This window comes from Sus scrofa, chromosome 15, assembly GCF_000003025.6.
Source record: "Sus scrofa isolate TJ Tabasco breed Duroc chromosome 15, Sscrofa11.1, whole genome shotgun sequence".
Taxonomy (NCBI): Eukaryota; Metazoa; Chordata; class Mammalia; order Artiodactyla; family Suidae; genus Sus; species Sus scrofa.
The window spans coordinates 121,265,577-121,288,475 of record NC_010457.5 but is presented as its reverse complement, the minus strand read 5'-3'; the positions used below and the strand labels follow the sequence as shown (position 1 = coordinate 121,288,475).

Sequence of the window (22,899 nt, the reverse complement as noted above, 5' to 3'; positions counted from 1 at the left end):
TCACATCAGGCTGCTTTTACTTTATTCTTCTATTGATACATTCTCCTGCACCCAGATTTGGAGGCATATCATGATATAAGCTCAGCAGACCTGCAGAGCCTTTACCAGATTCTATCAGTTTCCCTTACCCCAGCCCCGACCCTTATCCACCCCCACTCAGTCAAGCCCCCTGTCCAGGTGTTGCTCTTTGGGGTAACAGAGCATAGACAGAGGCAGAAGACTGAGCTGACGGTCCCCACCCCTGGCTGCCCCAACCACAAGAGAGGGGTCCTGGATAGAAAGGATGGAGACTCCACTGAGGGATGGAAGTTTCTCCCAAGGCACAGAGGCCACCTTCTCAACGCGGCCACTGGTTTGTTCAGATTTGGGTAGTGTGCTGGCCCTGAGCAGGAGGCTGCAGTGCCTCCAACTGACTCAGGAGGAAAGGAATGTGAGGGCGCTGCTGGGGGTCCACGGTCATCATCATGGTCAGCAGCTGCCGCAAAGCTGAGGAATGCCTGGAGGAGGAGGAGGGCAGGGTCAGGAGGGCAGCTGACCCCTGTTCTAGGGCTCCAGCCCCGCTAATGGCAGGGAGGAGTCTGAAGTGCTCACTGCCCCCCTTCACTGCTCACCTGGGGCTCTGCGGGACGCTGAGCTGGTTCTGCACGCAAGGGCCACGCTGTCACCCTTCTGGAACACCATGTCATAAGGGCCCTCCCCGAACATCATGGCATAGAGCACGCATCCTAGGGACTGAGCATAACTTGGTTATTCCTTGCACCAACAGAGTGATACCTCTCCTCTGAATTCTGCAGTGAAAGGAGACTACAATAGCTAAAAAGAATAACCGACCTCAGTCATGTGACACCACCAGGGCCCAGAGCAACTGCCAGTTAGCTGGAGGCCTCTGCAGCCCTGACACTTAGCGGTCCTCGCCCTGTTCAAAGGGCGGGATTATACCACTTCCTGAGCAACTGAGCACAGTCTCAGCGACAGTTCCCAGGAAGGAAGTCGAGGGGGGATGAGGACATACATGGTTCCTGGGCCCCTTGGAACCAACTAGAAACCAAAGACCTGCTCCTCAACTCCACAGTAGGTACAGAGCAGCACCCCTCCCCACCCCGAATTCCCACCCACATGCTCCTCACCCAGACATCAGTCCGCTCGTCGATGACACAGTGGCTCTGCACAGAAAAGAGCTCCGGGGCTCGGTAGGAGATGGTGCACCGCTGGGCTGCCCAGTCCTGGAACAGTGGCCCCAGAGCTCAAAAGGTGGGGCACAGGTCATGGTCATGTGACCAAACTGGGGCATTGCAGTTTGGGGAACAGGTGGGCAAAGGAACCTGGAGACTCTTACCTGCAGGGCCAGAGCCTGGCGGGAGCCCTCCACGTGGATGCACGCTTGATTCATGGAACCCAAGTCCATTAAAACCGGCTGCCCCTCATCTCCAAGCAAGATGTTTGTGGGCTTCAGGTCCCTGCAGGGAAGTGGAAATGATCTGTGAGCAGCCCTGGACGGGGAGGCTGGACTCCTAGGGGGGCAAAACAACCGTGAGGGCTGTCCCTTGGAGGAGTGCAGAGACCTCTCATTTCTCTTGATGAGGCTCTTCCTTTCTGCCCAGCAAGTACACGGGAGCCTCCCACTGACCTGTGGGCATAACCCTTGGCATGAATGGCCTCAAGGCCTCTGCAGATACCCAGCAACAGCCGAAGGATTTGCTCTTCAGTTAGGAAGTTGCCTTTGTCTTTCAGCTTTTCTATCTCATTCCACAGCGTGCCTCTCTGCAAAACAAGTTTCCCCACAGTTGAGGTTTTTGAGCCTCTGCTTCTTCAGCCTGATCCCTTCCCTATGCCAAAGACCATCAACCCTTTCACCGAACACCACACAGTCCCATCTGGGTCCCTTAAACCCCAAATCTGAAGTGGTCAAACCAGGACATGACCTCTGCTTCCAAATGTGCTTGACCGTCACAAAGCCCTTGGCAAGTGGCTCTGTTGCAACCCCCTCCATAGCCAGGAGACTTTCTGACCTTGAAGAAGGGCAGCAGCAGCCAGGCCTCATGTTTAGTGCCTCGCTCCCTCAGACAATAAGCCACAAGGCGAAGGATGTTGGGGTGATGGAAGAGGCGGTGCATGTCTGCTTCTCGTTGGGCCTCCTCCCGGTCCTGCTGCTCATGACACAGGATTCGCTTCAGGGCGTAGAACTGTCCATCACGTAACCCCTCCACTAGGTCCACATAGCTGAACCCACTGTCGGCCAAAGGGGTCAGTGAAGGACCATGGTCATCACCCATACTGCTTAAACCCAGAGGAATTCCCTGGGGAGAGGAGGGGAGTGTTGTTCCCATTTAGTAGCAACCTTCCCAAGGTGTGTCTCTAAAAAGAAGTCTGAGCTCAATAGCAGGGACAGTCATCTTTGTGGTCCTACGGTCTTAACACAGTGCTCTGCACAAGATAGATGCTCAATAAATATTAAATAAATCACAGTCAATATTTATCAAGTGCTATGAACCAAGCAGTAGGTGAGATGTTTGATATGCATGATCTAATTTAATCCTCACAGCCCTACCAGGGAAGCATAATTAGCTCTAATAAGCAGAGGAAAAAAACCACGGCTTATCAAGGTAATACATGGCGAATCTAGGAGGCCTGGCTCCACAATCCACTTTCTTGACCACCACGTAGCTGGGCTCTGTCAGGTGAGTTAGAGGCTAGAGAGAAAACCTTTATGCCCGGATCATGTGCACACTGATGTCCTTCAAATACCCTGGGGACCAGCAAAGTGATTTTCGAACACTCACCCCTCCCCCAGTTTCTGGATGAAGAGGTAGCGCTTATTGTCAATGATGACAGTTCCCCGAGAGCAGACACACAGTGCATGGCCCATAGTGTTTCAGTCATTCTCTTCAAGGACGGTCTGAGGCTGCCAAAGGGTTCGTCCAAGTTAAGTGGTCTTTTTCAGGCAAGGTGCTGGAGGTCCAGCGGATCATGCTGGAAGGAAAGGAATGGCGGGGTCGGGGGCCGGGTTCAATCCAGAAGACCCCCTGAAATGCCAACGTGGAGCGCTCAGGCCCAGGTCTCGGAACCTAGAGAAAACGCGCCCTGGCAGGGCACTCCAAGAAGCTGAGGCCAGGGGGCTTAAAGCAGGCCTTGCGCCGACTCCCAGGCCGCTTCCTCCCACCCCGGCCCACCTTTGGGCGGCCCCTATTCCCACGCCCGTCTGGCCTCAAAGGCAGGGACTAGGGTAGTTCCAGGCGGAGATGCGAGTCCCGTGCCCACCCCTTGCAGAACCCTCCCCAGGTCTTGGCGCGCAGAGCGCCCGGCGGGCAGGCCAGGAATCCCCACTAACCTGTGCTAAGCTGGGGGTGGGGAGCGTCAGGGACCGGAAGCATCGGTTACGTCATCAGTCCGCGCCGCCGTAACGGCCAGCGGTATCCTAGCAACCGCCTGGCACTCGGACGATGCGGGGGCGCAGAGCTGAGAGGCCAGGGGCTGGCTAGGCCTGCCGGAGGACGGGTCCCAGGACCCGGGTGAGGGTTCCACGCCTGGCCTTCAGTGGGGGTCAAGACGCGGACACCTACGCCAAAGGGGAGTAAAGCCGGGCTCGGCCCCGAGCCCCCAGGACCTCCATCTCCCAATGCCGGAGGTAGGAGGCCTCATACCTCCCGCGCTGGGTGACTGACTAGTGTCAAGCCCGGAGGGGGATGCTCAGAGGGGCGGGTGCTGGCGGCCTGGACCCCTGAACTCTGATCAGTACAACCTTGGGGCCTCTTGCCTGTATCCCATTACCATCGCCTCAGTGGTTAAGAGCTCAGGCTAAGGTCTGAATCTTGTCTTAATAGTCCACTAGTTGTGTGACCTGGATGAGTTAATTTAACCTCTCAGAGCCTCACTTTCCCTAACTGTAAAATAGGTATATAGTGCCTAAGGTTAAGTGCATGAACTGTGAGGCCAGAATGCCTTGTTGAAATCCCAGCTCTACTAAGCTAGTTGTATGACCTTGGACAGGCTACGTACTATTACTACCCCTCAGTCTCCTCATCAGTAAAATGGGAATGATAATAATCTACCTCACTGAGTTGTTTGAAGATTACAGGAGATGTAAAGTGCTTAGCACATATTTGATGCAGAGCCCTCAGTCGTGTCAATAAGCATAAATAATAGTTATTATTACTACCCCGATCCTCACATCCCAGGCTTGGGACTTTGAAGACATGAGTAGTGGAAATTCACAAATTTCCAAGCCTTGGAACCAAGCAGTTGTCCTTGATGTCTTGCCAAGTCAGGCAGGCAGGGATAGATTGGAAAGAGGAACACATGCACAAAAAGATAGGATGACCTGGATGGTTTCTTGCTGAAAGAGGACTTTCCAGGAGAAAGATCCCTCTTGTAACCTGGTCCCCTGACCCCTGCACATTCTGGGAAGATCTTCCTCTGGTTTCCCTCGATTCTGAACCTATTTTGGCCCCCTGGTTCTGACATTCATCTAAATTTAACATGCTCTATGGCAGGCCCTGTGCTAGAAGCAGAGGATTCAGGCTGGACAAGGCCCTCCCCACCCTCAGGGGCTCAGTGTAGTAGAGCACTACTTCTCAGTCTGGAATGTGCTCAGGAGCACCTGGAAATCTGGTTAAAATACAAGTTCTGTTTATGTGCTTCAATACAATTTATATTTTTAAATCAAAAACAAAAACGCTAGAGCTCCCATCGTGGCTCAGTGGTTAACAAATCGAACTAGGACCCATGAGGTTGAGGGTTCAATCCCTGGCCTTGCTCAGTGGGTTAAGGATCCGGTGTTGCCATGAGCTGTGGTGTAGGTTGCAGACTCGGCTTGGATCTGGCACTGCTGTGGCTGTGGCATAGGCTGGCAGCTACAGCTCCGGTTAGACCCCTAGCCTGGGAACCTCCGTATGCCGCAGGTACAGCCCTAGAAAAGACAAAACAAAACAAAACAATACAAATTCTGATTCTATAAGTCTGAGGTAGAATCTGAGACTCTTGAATTCCTAACAAGCTCCCAGGTGATGTTGATACAGCTGGTTCATGAACTGCACTTTGAGTAGCAAGATGTGGAGGAGTTTTACAATAACTAACAGAGTAACGGATGGCTGCAAGCTAGAGACAAAGTCCAGACTGACTGCCTGGCAACTTGAGGTGATCTCCGCCCACTTGCTCCCTGCGGTTCCCTCCCAGGAATCTGCCACGTGACAGTCGGACCACCGTCTCTGAAGAGCCCTAAAAGTGCCATGGCTCCCGAGAAGCCTTTCTGCCTACCCTCCCTGCTGCTGCCGCTCCTGACACTGCTGCTGCCGCCCCAGGTAAGATGAGAGGATCAAACCAGCCAGCTGGGTGCAGTGGGACGGGATCGGATCTGATGGAGGAGAGAACGAAAAAGTGAAAACAAAACATTGGGAGGGGCTCGTTCCATCTCCTCCGTTCTTGACAGACGCTGACACCGCCCTCCCCCCCCCCCCCCCCGACTCCAGACTCCTGCTGAGCATGGTCTCTCCCTTTGCAGGCAGACACTCGGTCGTTTGTAGTGGATCGGAACCACGACAGATTCCTCCTGGATGGGGTCCCGTTCCGCTACGTGTCTGGCAGCCTGCACTACTTCCGGGTACCGCGGGTGCTGTGGGCAGACCGGCTTTTCAAGATGCGAATGAGTGGCCTCAACGCCATACAGTTGTAAGAAGTGCTCACAAGAGCCGTGGAAGGGTGGGATTTACACTTCTTACCACCCCCTTAAGAAGGGGATCGCGACAGGAAGATTGGCTGGGTATGAGAGGGGTTCTAGCTCCTGGGCCTCCAGGCTAAGGGTGGGAAAGGGCAGGCCAGGACCTCCTTCCAACAGCTCCTGGAGATTCCCTGCCAGGCCTTCCCAGCATCTCCCCACCTTGGGCCCTGTTAACCTCTTCCTTTCTCAGTTATGTGCCCTGGAACTACCATGAGCCAGAGCCTGGGGTCTATAACTTTAATGGCAGCCGCGACCTCTTTGCATTTCTGAAAGAGGCAACTTTAGCGAACCTGTTGGTCATACTAAGACCAGGACCTTACATCTGTGCAGAATGGGAATGGTGAGTTAACTGGAGAAGGGATAGAAACAAAGCCACCCAAGTGGGGTTCCTAGACTCCTCCCATCTGCCCCCACTCTAGGGCCACTTCCATGACTATACACTCAACTTCCTCCCCTTCTTACCTCCCCTTCTCCACCCCCAGGCATCAAAACCCACACACTTCTTTGTTGACTTTGTGTTTGTCTCAGGGGGGTCTCCCAGCCTGGTTGCTTCGAAAACCTAAAATTCACCTGAGAACCTCAGATCCAGGTGAGTTGAGACAAAAGATCTGACACAGAAAAAAGCAAATGACAACAAAATAGGTCATTTGGGTGCCCCAAACAGATGAGACCATCATCTAACTGGACATCATTCATTTAAATATTTGAGTGTTTTTGTCATGCCCGGCAGGAACTGGGGGACCAGACAGACCCAGTCTGGAAGAAATATTTTTAAAAAACAACCCCAAAGCCCTTAAGATTATTGCGAACTATAAAAATAGTAACAGTGGAGTTCTTGTTATGGTGCAGTGTAAACAAACCTGACTGGTATCCATGAGGATGCAGGTTCAATCCCTGGCCTCCCTCAGTGGGTTAAGGATCCGGCATTGCTGTGAGCTGTGTTGTAGGTCGCAGTTGCGGCTCATATCTGGCATGTCTGTAGCTGTGGCGTAGGCCAGCAGCTGTAGCTCTGATTCAACCCCTAGGCTGAGAATTTCCATATGCCTTGGGTGCGGCCCTAAAAACAAAACAAAACAAAAAAACACAAATAAATAAAATACTACACAAGAAAATAGACAAGGAGTTGATATAGTGAGTAACAGAGAGGGCCTCTTTTAGGGAGGGAGGTCAGAAAAGACTTTTCTGAGATGACATTTCAGTTGACTCTAGAAAAAGGAAAGCACTGGTCATATGAAGAGTGAGGTTAGAACAAGCAATTAGAAGGAATGGTATCTTCTAAGGCCCAGAGATGGGAAGGAACGTAGCATGGCTGGAGCACAAGGTGAGGAGAGAGTAATATGTTATGAAATGGGAGCTAGATAGGGACTTAATGCAGGACCTTACAGGCCATTGTAAGGGGCTTTTTTTTTTTTTTTTTTTGTCTTTTGTCTTTTTAGGGCTGCACCCTTGGCATATGGAGGTTCCCAAGCTAGGGGTCTAATCAGAGCTGTTGCTGCCAGCCTACACCAGAGCCACAGCAACACCAGATCCAAGCCACGTCTGCAACCTACACCAAAACTCATGGCAATGCCGGATCCTTAACCCACTGAGCAAGGCCAGGGATCAAACCTGCAACCTCATGGTTCCTAGTCAGATTCATTTCCGCTGCGCCAAGACGGGAACTCCAGGGGCTATTTTATTATAAGCACAGAAGTCATTGAAAGAGTTTCACCAGGCATATCTGATTTGTTTTCAGACTGCGTTCAGATGTGGAAAATGGATTGAGGGGAGCAAGGGTGGAGATGGAGAAACTAGTTGGGAGACTATAGCTGTAGCTGAGGAGAGAGGAGGTGGCTCCTAGATTGTGATAGCATTGGACATGGAAAGAAGAGGACAGAATTGAACTATAGGTGGGAGACAAAAGTTATCAGGACTCGACTGATAGATTTTGATGAGAAAGGGGTGGGGGCAGTGTGGGTAGGGGTGGGAAAGAAAGGAATCAAGTTTCTGGCCAGTCAAGGTAGTGGTGCCATGTACTGTCTTAGGAGAGATTAAAGAAGACTAGGGGTAACAAAGGAACAAGTGTTTTGGGGAAGTAATAACTCTGTGCTGGCCATGTTAAATTTCTATCCTGTCACACTCCAGGGAGGATATTAAGTAAGCCATGGGATGTGTGAGTGTGGAGCTTCGGAAGAGGTCTGAGCTAAAGGTATAAATTTGGGAGTCATCAGTCTAAAGATGGCATTTAAATCCATGGGTACTGAGACATCACCTAGGGAAAAAGCGTAGAGAAAGAAAAGGTGAGAGGCCCAGTATTTCAGAAAGTTTGGATTTAATTTCAGGTGCAAATAGGTCATTAGAGCAAGGGAATAATTCTATCTGCTTTACACCTTTTAAAAAGATTGCAGATGGAGTTCCTGTTGTGGCGCAGTGGTTAACAAATCCAACTAGGAACCATGAGGTTGCGGGTTCGATCCCTGGTCTTGCTCAGTGGGTTAAGGATCTGGCATTGCCGTGAGCTGTGGTGTAGGTCGCAGACTCAGCTTGGATCTGGCGTTGCTGTGGCTGTGGCATAGGCCAGTGGCTACAGCTCCGATTAGACCCCTGGCCTGGGAACCTCCATGTGCTGTGGGAAAAGGCAAAAAGACAAAAAAAAAAAAAAAAAAAAAAAAAAAAGATTGCAGAGCTCTCTTGTGCAGTGGGTTAAGGATCCAGCATTATCACTGCTGTGGCGTGGATTCAATCCCTGGCCCGAGAACTTCCACATGTTGTGGGTATGGCCAAAAATAAAATAAAATTTAAATTAAAAAATTTTAAAAATAGGGAGCTCCCGTCACGGCTCAGTGGTTAATGAACCCAAGGATTCAGGTTCGATCCCTAGCCTCACTCAGTGGGTTAAGGATCCGGTGTTGCCATGAGCTGTGGTGTAGGTCATAGACTGGGCTCGGATCCATCATTGCTGTGGCTGTGGCTGTGGTGAAGGCCGGCAGCTGCATCTTTGATTTGATCCCCAGCCTGGGAACCTCCATATGCCATGGGTGAGGCCCTAAAAAGACAAAAGACAAAATTAAAAAAAAAAAAGTTTATGGTCTTAAGTCAAAATGCCTATAGCTGCTGAGGACTCTCCAGGTGCTATTTGACTTCTTAGGGTGCTGGAGGGCTTTATGCCACTTACAGCATTTCCCAACCTCAATTGTCTATGGTGTATATTTAAAATGATAAAGTATCGCTAGAACACTGACGTGTAATCTCTGTTTTCTTAAGAAAATCAGTGACCCCTTCATTGCTAAATCTGAGATGATTTTTCAGGCCTTGTCCTCCTTGACCGGTCAGCAGCATTCAGTACAGTTGCTCACTTTGCTCTTTGAAATGCTCTTCTCTTGGTTTCCACACTTTTTGGCCCCACCCTTCCCCCTGCAATCTTTCCGACCACTCCTTCTCAGTCTCTTACTGGTTCTTCTGCATTTCCCTTTCCACTAAATGCTGAGGTGTCTCAGGGCTCAGGCCTTGGGATGTCTCTGTCTTTATTTCCTTTATGATGTCATCCATTTCCATGGCTTTAAATTCCATCTGATAGCTGATGACTCTGAAATATGTATCTCCAGTCAGGACCTTCTAACTTCCCAAAACGTATATCCACCTGTCCACTTGACTTCTGCACTTGGAGGTCTAAAAGGCATAATGCTACAGCTAAGGGCCTCCATACAAGTTGTTCGTATCATCTCCGTATCTCCGTATCGCAGTTAATGGCAAATCCATTTTCCAACTGATCAGACTAAACATTATGGTGAACTCTTCACAGGTGTCTTTCTCTCACACCCCTCATTCAGCCCATCAAAAAATCCCATCAGCTTCATTCTTAAAATATATTGAATTCTATTACTTTTCATCACCCCCACTGCCACCATGTAGGTCCATACCACCTCTTCTCAGCTGTATTACTTTGCTTTTTGGGTGGCGGGGTGGGGGGGAGAAGGGGGGGCACACCTGCCCCATATGGAAGATCCCAGCCTAGGGGTCACATTGGAGCTACAGATGCTGGCCTATACCACATCCACAGCAACGAGGGATCCTAGCCGTGTCTTTGACCTCCACCACAGCTCATGGCAACACTGGATCCTTAACCCACTGAGTGAGGCCAGGGATCAAACCCGCATCCTCATGGATTCTAGTTGGGTTCTTTAACCACTGAGCCATGAAGGAACTCCCTTAGCTGGATTACTTAATAACTCCCAACTGGTTTCCCTTCTCTGCTCCTCCCCCATGTAGTCTATTCTCAATTCAGCAGTTACTGTGATCCTATTAAAAGATAAGTATACAAACTTTTTTTTTTTGGTCTTTTTTTTTGTTGGGGAGGGCCACACCCTCAGCATATGGAGGTTCCCAGGCTAGGGGTCGAATTAGAGCTATAGCTACCAGTCTGCACCACAGCCACAGCAACACAGGATCTGAGCTGCATCTGCGACCCACACCACAGCTCATGGCAACGCCAGATCCTTAATCCACTAAGGGAGGCCAGGGATCGAATCTGCATCTTCATGGATACTAGTCAGATTCATTTCCAGTGAGCCACAACGGGAACTCCTACATACGTACTTTAGATCATGTCATTTCTCTGCCTAGACCTCTCCAGTATTTTCTCATCTCATTCAGAATATGAACCATGGATTCCTTAAAATGGTCTACTAGGTCCTACCTAAAAGGCCCAGTCACCTCCCTGACCTCTGCTCTTCTCTGCATTGTTCACATTGGCTTCTGTGCTGTTCTCCAGACCCACCAGGCACGTTCCTGTCTTGTGGCCTCTGCGCATGGCACTCCCTCTGTCTTCCTGCACAGCCACCTCGGTGGGGCCTTCCCTGGGCTAACCTCTGAAATTTAAACTCCTTCCACCTCACCATTTTATACCTTCCTTCCCTGCCTTTTCTCCTTGGCACCAGCATACTACATATTTTACCTACCTTATTTAATTCAGCGCTTCCCTCACTGGAAGGGAAATCCCACAAGGGCAGAGATTTTGGTCCATTTTGGTCCATTCTGTATCCCTAACACTTAACACAGTACTTAGTGCAGTCAGCACCCATAAAGATTTGTTGAATGGGATTTCATGTACGCTTGGATTAAAGGAGACAATACAACCTGGGCTTCCTTTATACAGAACACAAACTATAAAGGAATTAAATGTTTTAAGAATATACAAAACATTTTACATTTTGTTTAACTCCTGTCTATAGGAGTTCCTGTGTGGCTCAGCAGATTAAGGATCCAGCCTTGGCACTGCAGTGGCTCTGGTCACTGCAGGGGCACTTTTGCATGCTGCAGGTGCAGCAAAAACAAACAAACAAACAAAAAAAACTTACAAGAAAAGCTGCTTTGTTTCCTATGCTCAGATTTAAATATATAAGTGCTTAGGTTGAGAGTTTCTTCTGACAAATCCCCGCTTCGCAGGTGTAGTTGTGGACCTGTAGTTGTACGTGGGATGCAAAGTGCAGCCCAGAGTTCAGGCAGCACTGAAGTCGCTAGTACTGATGCTGGGGGTGGGGGCCGAGGAGGTGACGGTGCCCTAGTGAGCAGTGCCCTGCCCCTTCCTTTAGACTTCCTGGCCGCAGTAGACTCCTGGTTCAAGGTCTTGCTGCCCAAGATATACCCATGGCTTTACCACAATGGAGGCAACATCATTAGCATTCAGGTACACGTGGCAAGTTGACTGGGCTGGGGGATGGAGGTGCCCGTGTCCTTACCTCCGCTTTTCCTTTCCCGGGGCAGGTGGAGAATGAATACGGTAGCTACAGGGCCTGCGACGTGAAGTACATGAGGCACCTGGCTGGGCTCTTCCGTGCGCTGCTGGGAGACAAGATCTTGCTCTTCACCACAGACGGGCCCGAAGGACTCAAATGCGGCTCCCTCCAGGGACTCTATACCACTGTAGATTTTGGCCCAGGTCTCCCGAGCAAGGGTTCGGAGTGAAGTCTGGGGAAGGGGTACCTGTTCTGTGTTGTTTAGCTGCCACCTTTGCTTCCTTCCTGCAGCTGACAACATGACCAAAATCTTTGCCCTGCTTCGGAAGTATGAACCCCACGGGCCACTGGTGAGGAGCCAGAGGGGAGGGCAGACTAAGCAGAAGTCAGCGTGGGGAATGGCTTGAGCAGGGTTCCCATCTCACTCACAGCTCCTTTCACTTCACTCTAGGTGAACTCTGAGTACTACACAGGCTGGCTGGATTACTGGGGCCAGAATCACTCCACACGCTCTGTTCCAGCTGTAACCAAAGGACTAGAGAAGATGCTAGAGTTGGGAGCCAGTGTGAACATGTAACTGGAGACACTGGGGCCAACGTGAATCTGTAAGTGGGTGTTGGGGATGAAAGTTAAGATGCAGTGGGTCAGCTTTTACCTTTCCCTCCACTGCCCCCACTTCAGGTACATGTTCCATGGAGGTACCAACTTTGGATACTGGAATGGTGAGTCCGATGGTCCCTGGGGTGGAAGCAGGGGGGCAGCAAGGAATTCACATCTGGGGGCTGCATGGATTAGGATATCTAGAAGCGGGATATGGGCACTCCTGCCCCTTCTGACAGCAAAATCCTCTGCGTGATCGCTTAGTGCCTGTCCTCTGCAAGATGCACTGATTTAATGAAATTGGTCTGACCCCAGGTGCTGATGAGAAGGGACGCTTTCTTCCGATCACTACCAGCTACGACTACGATGCACCCATCTCTGAAGCAGGGGACCCCACACCTAAGTTTTTTGCTATCCGAAATGTCATCAGCAAGGTGCCCTACCACTTCATTAAGCACCAAAGGCTTTTTACGGACTTGAGGGGAGGGAGTGCCCAAATTGTTTGTAACAGGGTCCCATAGATCAGTAGTTGTCTGGGCCAGAGAGTCCCCTGAGCATCCCCCGGCAGCGTTTCGCACCCACCCAAACGGGACTGCCTGGGGAGATACACACAAATATGTACAAAATTAGAATCTTCATGGCCCCTGAAGCCCTTCCCTGAACCCCTGGTTCAGAACCCTGCGTGGGGTCTTGGAATAGAGGGGCTTGGTGTGGTCTTCCTATGGCTCCTGAGAGAATTTGGGCTCAGTTCCAGGAAATTCCCTTGGGACCTTTACCTCCCCCCAGCCCCAAGATGATGCTTGGACCTCTGACCCTACAATTGGTAAGCTCCTCCCCAATTTCTCATTCTATCCCTTTATTCTCTAAATAGCCTAACCTGTCCTGCCCTGTATTCTGAAACTTCCCTCTTATTCTGATACTTCCCCCTTATTCTAATAGGATGGGGATTTGCTGGCTTTCCTAGATTTCCTGTGCCCACAAGGGCCCATCCATTCAATCTTGCCAATGACCTTTGAGGCTGTCAACCAGGTAAAGCGTAATCCCACACCCAGTGGGTATGGCAGCAGCTATAGCAGGGGTTCCCTTAGCTAGGCATCTTGCCCGCAGCATCCTTTCTTATCTCTCAGCACCTTTTAAAAGCTCACTCTTCCACACCCAGGACCGTGGCTTTATGTTGTACCGGACCCATCTGACCCATACTGTTTCTGAGCCAACACAGTTCTGGGTGCCAAACAATGGAGTCCATGACCGTGCCTACGTCATGGTGGATGGGGTGAGAACCTAATTCTAGGCTTTGTCAGCCCATTTCCTCTCCCTCCCAGCACCCATTGGCCTCAAGTTTCCCGTATCTACCCTTTCCCATTGCCTGCTCACATTTGCAGGGGATCCAGGGATAAGCTGGGATGAGGAAGAGTGTGACTGAGGGTAAGGTTCTAGAATGGATGGGTAACCGACAGAAGGGCTACATTCTCTGCCCTCGAAGTATGTGTCCTAATGTGGCTTCCTGTGCGGTGAGCCCTTCCTCTCACAGACATCCTCATCCACAGGTGTTTCAAGGTGTTTTGGAAAGAAACATGGAACACAACCTATTTTTGATGGGGAAAAGGGGAGCCAAACTGGATGTTTTGCTGGAGAACATGGGGAGGCTCAGTTTCGGGTCTAACAGCAGTGACTTCAAGGTGAGCTAGCTTTGCCCACTCCCTACCCCCATACTCTTATTGATCAGACTCCCCTGGAAAGATAAGGACCTAATGGAAGAGAAACAAGAGCTTAAGTCCTCAGGGCTTAGGCACCAAAATGGTTTGTGGGGATCTGGACATGGCCTCATGGGCCTGTTTAGGAATAGTGTGGCTTTAGAACTTAGTGAATGATGAGTTTTTCATCTGCCTTCTTCACAGGGCCTATTAGAGCCGCCCATTCTGGGGCAAACAATCCTTACCCCGTGGCTGATGTTCCCTCTGAAAGTGGATAATCTTGTAAAGTGGTGGTTTCCCATCCAGTTGCTAAAAACCCCCCATCCTCAAATTCCCTCTGGCCCCACCTTCTACTCTACGACCTTTCCAGTTTTCGACTCAGGCGGGGACACATTCCTCTATCTACCTGGATGGACCAAGGTACTGGATGGGGCTGGAGGTGGGGCGGTAAGAGGAGAAGCAGGGAAGGAGGGGCAGCAGAAATTATCCCTCTGATTAGAAACCCCACAGGGGATACTTCTACTTCCTGGAGCACGGATCCTTTACTTTCCTCTCCTCGCTCCTCCCCAGGGCCAAGTCTGGATCAATGGGTTTAACTTGGGCCGCTACTGGACAAAGCGGGGCCCACAGCAGACCCTCTACGTGCCAAGACCCCTGCTCTTTCCTAGGGGAGCCCTCAACAAAATCACAGTGCTGGAGCTAGAAAATGTGCCTCCTCAGCCCCAAATCCAGTTCCTGGATAGGCCTATCCTCAATAGCACTCTGCATAAGACATACATCTATTCCCTCTCAACTGATATACAAGGTGACTCTGAACCAATGGAGTTGAGTGGGCACTGAAAGAAAGGTAACCCTTGGACCTGGGACACGGAGCGGGCAGGATCCCTGGTGCTATGCTAGCCACAGTGACCACAAGGAACCAAAGGCCACAGGCCTGAGTCTAAGTACAAGGGCAGCTTCCTTGCCAAACTTTATTGTGATTAAAGTTCCGGAGACAGTACCAGCTCCACACACCTCTGTGGCCCTCTTTGCCCTGCTTCCCCAGCGTCCCTCACCTTGATCTTCCAAATGCCCTCCGGTTTTGTGGGGAAGAAGAAACCTAGGGCCAGTGTGAATGTGCCTGCCCAGGGCCTAGCAGTGGCCCCAGGTGGAGCTGCCAGAGATCAGGAAGAGGGCTTCCCGGCCTGACGGCGATGCTCCTGGAGGCAGCGTGTGGAGCAGAAAGAGAAGTCGAGGTAGTGAAAGGGAATGAGGCCTTGGAGGGATGTCCCACAGCTCCAGCAGCGTCTGCACAAGAGGAAGAAGAACGGCTGGGCAGGTTTCCCAGAGACTTGCCCATCCAAGCTTGTCCTATCCCTCCTCCTGCCGCTTCTCTTTTTATTCCAGAGGTTCCCAGAACATCTCAAATCCCCACATCAGCCTTTCTGAACATGGAGCAGGCACTCTGTACTTGTCCAGAATGATCCCTACGACATCACAAGCCCCCCACGTACCGTACGTTGCCAACTGCAGGGTGAGGGATCTGCGGGGTGGGGGCTCCCACTGGGCAGCTAGTCGGCGCTCTGCAGCCAGAGCTCTCTGAGGGGAGGAGAAGTTGTATTGAGGACAAGGCTCCAGTGATGGAGACAGTACCCAAGAAGTGACAGCCGTGCACCAGGGAAGGGATCCGACCTCTCAGGAAGTCTTGCTGTGGAAGGAAAAACCTCTGGCCTCACCTTCTCTCGGTCACTGAGGGCAGCAAATCGCCTCTGCTCTTCTTGCTCCTGCTTGTCCTGCTCCTGCCGCTTCCGCTGCTGCTCCTCCCGGTGCCGCCGGGCTGCCTTCTGCTCCCTTTTCCGAGTGGCCTGCCGGGCTTCCATTTCTGCTGTCAGTGGCCCTGGCACCTGGAGGATTTCCGGGAAGGTATAAGGTAAGACCTATCTGTACGAGCTGTCCTCGGTAAAACTAGAAGAAAGCAGCAAAGATCTAGGCAGGATCTCTGATGCCTTCCCACTCTGCTGCTTCCTCTTCCAGCTGACCTGAGCCTTGTTGTAATCGTAAGCATCTGGATGCTTCTCCATGAACCTCCGGAACTCATTACGTGTCGATTTATCAGCTGCAACCGTATACGGGGGCCGGTTCCGGGAGTCCCTAGGTGCAAAAACCCCCCAAGATGGGTTCATTTTGCCTCCTGCACCTCCGGCGTCACCCAAGCAGACCAAGGGAAATACTGTCAAGTAGCCAATGCCCAGGTTAGCCTCCAGAACATTCTCTGCATACCCCCAGAGGGATCAGCAATGAGACCCTTACTTACTGTACAGTGGGGTCCGCACCTGCATCCAGCAGCAGGTGAACCACTGAGCCTCTCCCAGCTGCGGCTGCTGCGTGCAGGAGGGTGAAGCCACCGGAGCCCAATGGGGCACTGAGCAGAGACAGAACTCGAGGGTCCACGGGGCTGGCAGCTAGCCAGGGCTTCAGCAGCCCCACATCGCCAGCTCGGCACGCGGCCAGAAGCACATCCCAGAGCTCTGGTTGACCAGGGAGCTTGGCCTCCTCCTGGGGAGGCCCCAGAGGGGCTGCCTGTGAGAAGGCCTCATCTTCTGGAGGTTGCTGAGGAAGAGTCATTTGTGCCCCAGCCTCCAGGTCTCGTTTCCTCTCCCTCTTATTCCTTTTCCTCTTCCTCTGCTTGGGCAGTACCTCAAACTCACGCAGATCCAGGGTCCCCAGTGTCAACTCCACTAGCTCCAACTCTACCTGGGAGCCATCCTCTCCCTCTGACTCAGAACCTAGGGGAAAATTTGATACGTTAGATCCTTCTAAAGAATAAGCAGAAGGTCGAAGGGTGTGTGGGCCACCCCATATGCATATGAATGTACGTAAAAAGGTAATTCAGATCATCTTGCAATAAAATTGTTTGTATTTTATCACCCAAGATAGAGTAGCATGTCAAGAACTGAAGCTTTTAGTATCATGTGCAAAAAGGAGGTTCTCAGCCCAGACGAGGACAAGCCCAGAAGAAGCTATGCAGGGATGGGTCCCAGATGTTCCTGGGACAGCCTCAGGGTGGTGCACAACAGGGGAACACGTGGAGCAGGGGACAGCCACGCAGGCCAACAGTCTGCAGTGAGGGAAGCAGCCCTTGGCCCCAAACCAGAGCATCCAAGAAGACAGGTAAATTATGGAAGATCCACACTGTACATATTCCAGCATCAACTTCATACTAAGACCTCCAAGCACTAGAATACATCAGTGAACAGAAGCGATGATAGGAGATTTGGAAAAGTCACTGAACACTTCTCAGTAAGTGCCACCACATACTCCACACTATGAACAGACGTGTGTGTGTGTGTGTGTGTGTGTGGGTGGGTGGGTGGGTGGGTGTGTGGGTGTGTGTGGGTGGTGTGGGTAAGGGTTACCTATACATGGGGAAGGGGGTAAGTTATGAGAGTAGGGGATTTGCCACTGCAATTCTAGGACAGACCCCCAGAGAGAGATTTGACAATTGCCAGATGGTGCTCAAACCCTGTTTGGGAGCTTCCTCCTTCTGCCCGAGCCCCTCATTATCATCGCTGGGGACCTTGGTTTCTTCCTTGATAGGCTTCCTTTCTCTCACTGTCTTCCAGCGGGTCTGAGGTAAATCCAACCTGGCTGTTGCCCGGGGGTCTTCTCCTGCCATAAACAAAAGACGTTTCTCAAATTTAGCTGAGGAGAAGCCAGCCAGGGTTTCTCTCAATGAAAATGCCATTGGACTGCAGTCCAAGGGCTATAAAATCATCTGGTTGAACGAACAAGAACCTCAGGCTTGGGCTAGAAGGGATGGGAAGGTCTAGGGAGCCTGGAGGCCTGGACCGAAGGCTCACCATGGACATGCAAGGTGGTCAGCTTGTGGAGCACTCGCTGGAGCTCTTGGAAGGTGGGTCTGCGGGTAGGGAGGGGGATATCCCAAAGTCGGGGGTCCCCCCGCTGCAGGGGAGCCTCACGACCTCCAAAGAACAAGGCCCGGCCAGAGCGGGGGGCACGCAGCATTATCGTCCCGGCCTCCTCCAGTGCCTTAGTCCAGTCTGGTCCTGCCAGCAGGTCACGAACATCCTAGAAAAGAGAGTAATTCACCCTGCATCGCTTCACTGGCTACATTTAAATCTCTAGCCACAAAATGGCCCACAGGTTGCGTGTAGGGAATGGAAGGCAGAAGATAATAGAGGAAGAATGAGAGGCCTAAGACTGCTGGGCATTCACCCCTCTTCTGCCTCCATCCACCCAGAAATAAAGGCTGGGAGGACAAAGGAGCCAACCTCCCTACTGTAACATTTAGTCAAGTGAGAGGGAAAAATGGATTAGAAGAGCAGCCAGATCTGGGACATTGAACTTACCTTATATAGCGTGGCTTCATTGTAGCGCCTCAGGTTGGCTCCAGCAGAGCGAGGAGCTGCACCCCGGGCGTCCCGAAGCCCCTGGGCTGTGCCCCGCTTGGCCCGCACTGTGTAGCGGTGAAAGGTTTTGTGTGTCAACACTTCTCGTCTGTAGACAGCACAGACTCAGTACCGGAAACCAGCTGGTCCTCCCAGGCTAAGAGGATCCATTCCATCCAGACCCCATGCAGCACCCTCTCACCCTTGGAAAACGGCACCAGCAAAGTGGCCAGCAGCGGCCATGAGCACCACGCAATATCTGGGCCCTCCACTCTGCAGGTTCTGTAGCAGCAGTTCTGGTTCTTCTGGAGGCACCTGGATGACAGAGGAGCAGCACAAGTAATATCCGTGGCACGTAGAGAGCAAGGAACAGGAGTTCTCATTGTGGCTCAGTGGGTTACGAGCCTGACTAGCATCCATGAGGATGCGCATTTGATGCCTGGCCCCTGGATCTGGTGTTGTCATGAGCTGCAGAGTAGGTTGCAGACGTGGCTTGGATCCCGAGTTGCTGTGGCTGTGGCCAGCAGTCAAAGCTCTGATTCGACCCATAGCATGGAACCTTCCCCATGCTGCAGGTGCGGCTTTAAAAGGAAAGAAACAAGTGCCAGTGCTAAGTCTTTCACATACACCACCTCGTTTAATACAACTGCCCCGTGCTTGTCTCCACTTTACAAATAAGAAAATGAGGCTGTAGAGGCAGTTGAGAAAAAGTAGTAGAACCACAAACTTAGATTGGCCTGTTTCCAAACTTAATTCCATTACACTTGACTGGTCTAAGGTTCAGGCCAGTTTAATCCAAGACTGTGCTGTCAAGTGCAATATCCATCCCCCAACAGGAAGGAAGGGAAGAAGGGAGAAAGGGCTATGCTGAGGGGAAATCTAGGTTGAGCGTACAGAAGGCTGGGGTTGACCACACAACCCGTGCTGGCACTTGCCTGGCGGGGGCCTAGGACACAGCGATAGGCATCAAGAAACTGGCCCTGGGCGTTTTGGAAAAGAACACGATGGGGATGGAAGCCTCGGGGTCGGTTAGGCTTCTCAGCCTCAGCTCTCTCCTCATCCTGTATCTGCAAATCCTCCTCGCTGGCTGAGTCTGAGTCTTCCGATCCTGAGATGCTGGAAAGATCTCCTGAGAACAACATGAGATATGCAAGTCTGATGCCCCATCTTTGACCTTTCCTCAAACTCCAATCTAGGGTCTTCCACCCCCATTCCTATTTCCACACAGGTCCCCCACCAGTCATCACCTGTGGAGCTGTGCTGTTCAAATTCCAAGGCAGACAGGAGAGGCTTATCCTTAAGACGCTGCTTTAGGTTAAACCGGTGCCAGTCAAGCTTATAATGCTCCCTCTAGCAGAAGGCAAAAAAAAGGGGATTCCCATTGTGGCTCAGCAGGTTAAGAACTTAACACAGTATCCAAGAGGATGCGGGTTTGATCTCTGGCCTCTCTCAGTGGGTTAAGGATCCTGCATTGCTACGAGCTGCAGCCTGGGTCACACATGTGGCTGGGATCTGGTGTGGCTGTGGCTGTGGCCTAGACCAGCAGCTGCAGTTCTGATTCGACCCCTAGCCTGGGAACTTCCATATCCCACAGGTGCAGCCATAAAAAGAAAAAAAAGAATAGTAGAAAGCAAAAAAGGGAAGCACAATGTGGAAGTATGCCCTGGCTCGGCTTTTTTTTTTTTTTTTTGGCCACACCTGTGGCATGCAGAAGTTCCTGAGCCAGGGCTCAAACCCATACCACAGCAGCAACCTGAGTCATAGCAGGGACAATGCTGGATCCTTAATCCATTGAGCTACCAGGGAACTCCCCAGCTTGGCCTTTCATGGTACCTAAGACCTGTAATAGAACTCCAGAAAGTATGACTGGAAAACACTAACTGCCTTTCAGAACATGGACCTTTATTAAAGCCAAATCAAATGTCTACATCTTTTCACCCACCGTTACAGGTCTACTGCCACCATTTAGCTCTCCATCTGGCCTTTTACCTGCTCCTGGTGGTTCTGGAAGGTCTGGTCACAGGTTGAACAACACAACTTCTCTGAAGTATCCAGAGGACACTGGAGTGGTTTTCTTTCTGGGCTTTTTTTCTCCCCTGAACCTAAACAAGGGGAGGGTAAACAGAGGTAGAAAGAGTCTAAATTCACAGCGCCTGGGATTACAGTCACTGTCTGATACACAAACTAGAGGAGGATACAAAAGAAATAGCATATCCCTGCCTTCAAGGAATATACAGTCTAGTGATCATGGCATAGCAATCACATGTAGCAAATATGCTTCCGGTGAATGTAAAATGAATATAAATCAAATATTGTATGTAAATTAACCAAAGAGGTTGTTTAGATGAATCCAGAAAATAATTTCTGGTAAGGTTAAAATTATTTTTAACTGTGCAAAAACCACTTCCCAAATGCCAGTTTTTTTAAGTTTATATTTCTAATTACAGTGTGCAGTTTGTTTAAAAAAAGATACAAGAGGGAGTTCCCATTGTGGCTCAGCTGGTTGCAAACCCGACTAGTATCCATGAAGATGCAGGCTCCATCCCAGGCCTCGCTCAGTGGATTAAGAATCTGGCATTGCTATGAGCTGTGATATAGGTCAAAGATATGGCTCAGATCCCATGTTGTTATGACTTCAGTGAAGGCTAACAGCTGCAGCTCCAATTTGACCCCTAACCTGGGAACTTTCATATGCTGCAGGTGTGGCCCTAAAAAGCAAAATAAATAAGTAAATAAAATTTTTAAAAGGTTCAAGAAAAACAAACTAAACTTGTACAAAACCAAGACTAAGTGTTTTATATTCAGCAAGAAGGAATGACTGATTGGAATACAGTTAAATTTGGACTATATCAGGAATTTTGAAACTATATCTAGGAGTTTCCATTTTGGCTCAGTGGTAACAAACCCGAGTAGTATCCATGAAGACGCAGGTTCGACCCATGTCCCTGCCCAGTGGATTAAGGATCCAGCATTACCATGAGCTGCGGTGTAGGTCACAGACATGGCTAAGATCTGGGGTAGCTGTGGCTGTGGTGTAGGCTGGCAGCTAGGGCTCCAATTCAAACCGCAGCCTGGGAACTTCCATATGCTGCAGGCACAGCCTTAAAAAAAATAAAAATAAAAATAAAAAACTTTTACAAATTAAAAGAAACCATATCTAGGAATTTTGAAGTGTTTTTGCAGGCAGTGGGGTTAATGTGATGAGGCATAAGAAATGGCAAGAGGAGTTCCCGTCGTGGCACAGTGGTTAATGAACCCGACTAGGAACCATGAGGTTGCGGGTTCGGTCCCTGCCCTTGCTCAGTGGGTTAACGATCCGGCATTGCTGTGAGCTGTGGTGTAGGTTGCAGACGCGGTTCAGATACCGCGTTGCTGTGGCTCTGGCGTAGGCTGGTGGCTACAGCTCCGATTCGACCCCTAGTCTGGGAACCTCCATATGCCGCCAGAGCGGCCCAAGAAAATGACAAAAAGACAAAAAAAAAAGGAAAAGAAATGGCAAGAGATTTGTTTGGAGACAATTCAGGAGCCTGTGCTGGAACTCCAGAGATTGATTTTTTTTTTTTTGACCAGAAAATAGACTTTAATTTTACATGTACAAATATTGCTTTAAATTCATAATAGTTAAAAAGCATATATACGAACTTCGGCTTAAAAGGAAAAGTCAAAAGCAGGAGTTCCCGTGGTGGCTCAGTGGAAAGGAATCCGACTAGGAACCATGAGGTTTCTGGTTCCATCCCTGGCCTCGCTCAGTGGGTTAAGGATCCCGCGTTGCCGTGAGCTGTGGTGTAGGTAGGTCACAGACGAGGTTCCGACCTGGCATTGCTGTGGCTCTGTCGTAGGCTGGCAGCAACAACTCCGATTGGACCCCTAGCCCGGGAACCTCCATATGCCACAGGTGTGGCCCTCAAAAGACAAAAAAAGAAAGTAAAAAGCAAGCATTCTGCAGTTGAGAATTGATAAATTTATCCAGAAGATGTCAACAAGGGCTCCTAAGCTGGGAAACGCCGATAAGAATGTGTTCCCTGGAGAAGCAATAAGCTCCAAAGAGCACAATCACGTCCCTCCTGGGTCCACCCCAACACTTTCCAGATACCTGGACAGGAAGTCCGCAGAGTCTGGGCCAGAACCTCCCAGGAGCGTGGCTCACCAGGCGCAGGCCCTGAAGGACTGGAGCATCCGCGCTGAGGTCAAAAAGGGAGATCGACACAGAAGCCTGAGCTGCAGCTGGAGCCGGCGACATGGCTGAGCAGAGATTACTTAGAAGCAGCTCCTGGAGCAGAAAGGCGCTTAAGATACAGAGCTCCCCAAAGCATGATCCTGCTGCCGCGTCTCCTGTCTGTGTAACTTGGAGTCGGCCCTGGGGTTAATATGCGATCTTAGCCCGCTTTCTCAAACCGCCAGTCTCGGAACACACAGGAGTGAAATGGGAGCAACCAACAGAGTTAATTAAAATCACTGAGGTTCCTTAACTAACCGCTCCTCGTTACCCGTGCCATGAGCTTCAGCAATGACTAAACCGCGTGGACTCGTCTCAGACCTCAGAAGCTGCAGCAAAGGTCCCCGGGAGCCGAGCCGCATGGACGTCTACAGTTCGAAACCCGGATTTCTGCAACACCACAACAATCTCGTCACTACGGAGCAGCAGAGAGGACACACGGTACCGCCTAGACCTGAGCTCCGCCCCGTGTAGGGCGCACTATTGGTCCCCAGATGGTCCAAGGCCCGCCTCTAGCCTTTAATCCCGCCCCAGATGCCGACAATTGGCCGTGGTGTCTCCACCCCCCATGTTC

General features: G+C 50.8%; 3 protein-coding genes across 5 annotated transcripts; 1 reads left to right on the top strand and 2 right to left on the bottom strand.

Annotated features, from left to right (window-relative positions):
- STK16 (serine/threonine kinase 16) lies at window positions 1-3,411 on the bottom strand. The gene is given in 9 exon segments (XM_013984521.2): window positions 1-497; window positions 612-648; window positions 651-732; window positions 1,128-1,223; window positions 1,337-1,457; window positions 1,628-1,761; window positions 2,010-2,229; window positions 2,781-2,970; window positions 3,329-3,411. Coding segments are annotated over 8 exon segments (915 nt in total). The 5' UTR covers window positions 2,867-2,970; window positions 3,329-3,411; the 3' UTR covers window positions 1-358.
- Window positions 3,385-16,632, top strand: GLB1L (galactosidase beta 1 like). 3 transcript variants are annotated; one of them, XR_002339315.1, is made up of 19 exons: window positions 3,467-3,625; window positions 5,173-5,297; window positions 5,498-5,664; window positions 5,904-6,053; window positions 6,242-6,302; window positions 11,284-11,378; window positions 11,456-11,630; window positions 11,719-11,777; window positions 11,879-12,000; window positions 12,109-12,149; window positions 12,343-12,461; window positions 12,776-12,850; window positions 12,967-13,056; window positions 13,187-13,300; window positions 13,410-13,452; window positions 13,575-13,706; window positions 13,926-14,141; window positions 14,292-15,630; window positions 15,735-16,632. XR_002339315.1 is itself a non-coding variant. In XM_021075739.1 (16 exons), exons 3-16 carry the CDS (start codon window positions 6,045-6,047, stop codon window positions 14,559-14,561), a joined length of 1,578 nt encoding a protein of 525 aa, XP_020931398.1. In that variant the 5' UTR covers window positions 3,446-3,625; window positions 5,173-5,297; window positions 5,498-6,044; the 3' UTR covers window positions 14,562-14,735. The 3 variants fall into 3 exon arrangements, 1 of the variants encoding a protein (XP_020931398.1); XR_002339314.1 differs by lacking the exon at window positions 13,410-13,452 and having other exon boundaries at window positions 3,385-3,625; XM_021075739.1 differs by lacking the exons at window positions 13,410-13,452; window positions 15,735-16,632 and having other exon boundaries at window positions 3,446-3,625; window positions 5,498-6,053; window positions 14,292-14,735.
- ANKZF1 (ankyrin repeat and zinc finger domain containing 1) lies at window positions 14,663-22,783 on the bottom strand. The gene is given in 16 exon segments (XM_001925639.5): window positions 14,663-15,008; window positions 15,215-15,263; window positions 15,266-15,299; window positions 15,437-15,604; window positions 15,740-15,851; window positions 16,015-16,486; window positions 17,223-17,369; window positions 17,561-17,789; window positions 18,071-18,218; window positions 18,312-18,424; window positions 19,045-19,238; window positions 19,357-19,459; window positions 20,099-20,211; window positions 22,203-22,238; window positions 22,241-22,379; window positions 22,647-22,783. Coding segments are annotated over 15 exon segments (2,151 nt in total). The 5' UTR covers window positions 22,350-22,379; window positions 22,647-22,783; the 3' UTR covers window positions 14,663-14,884.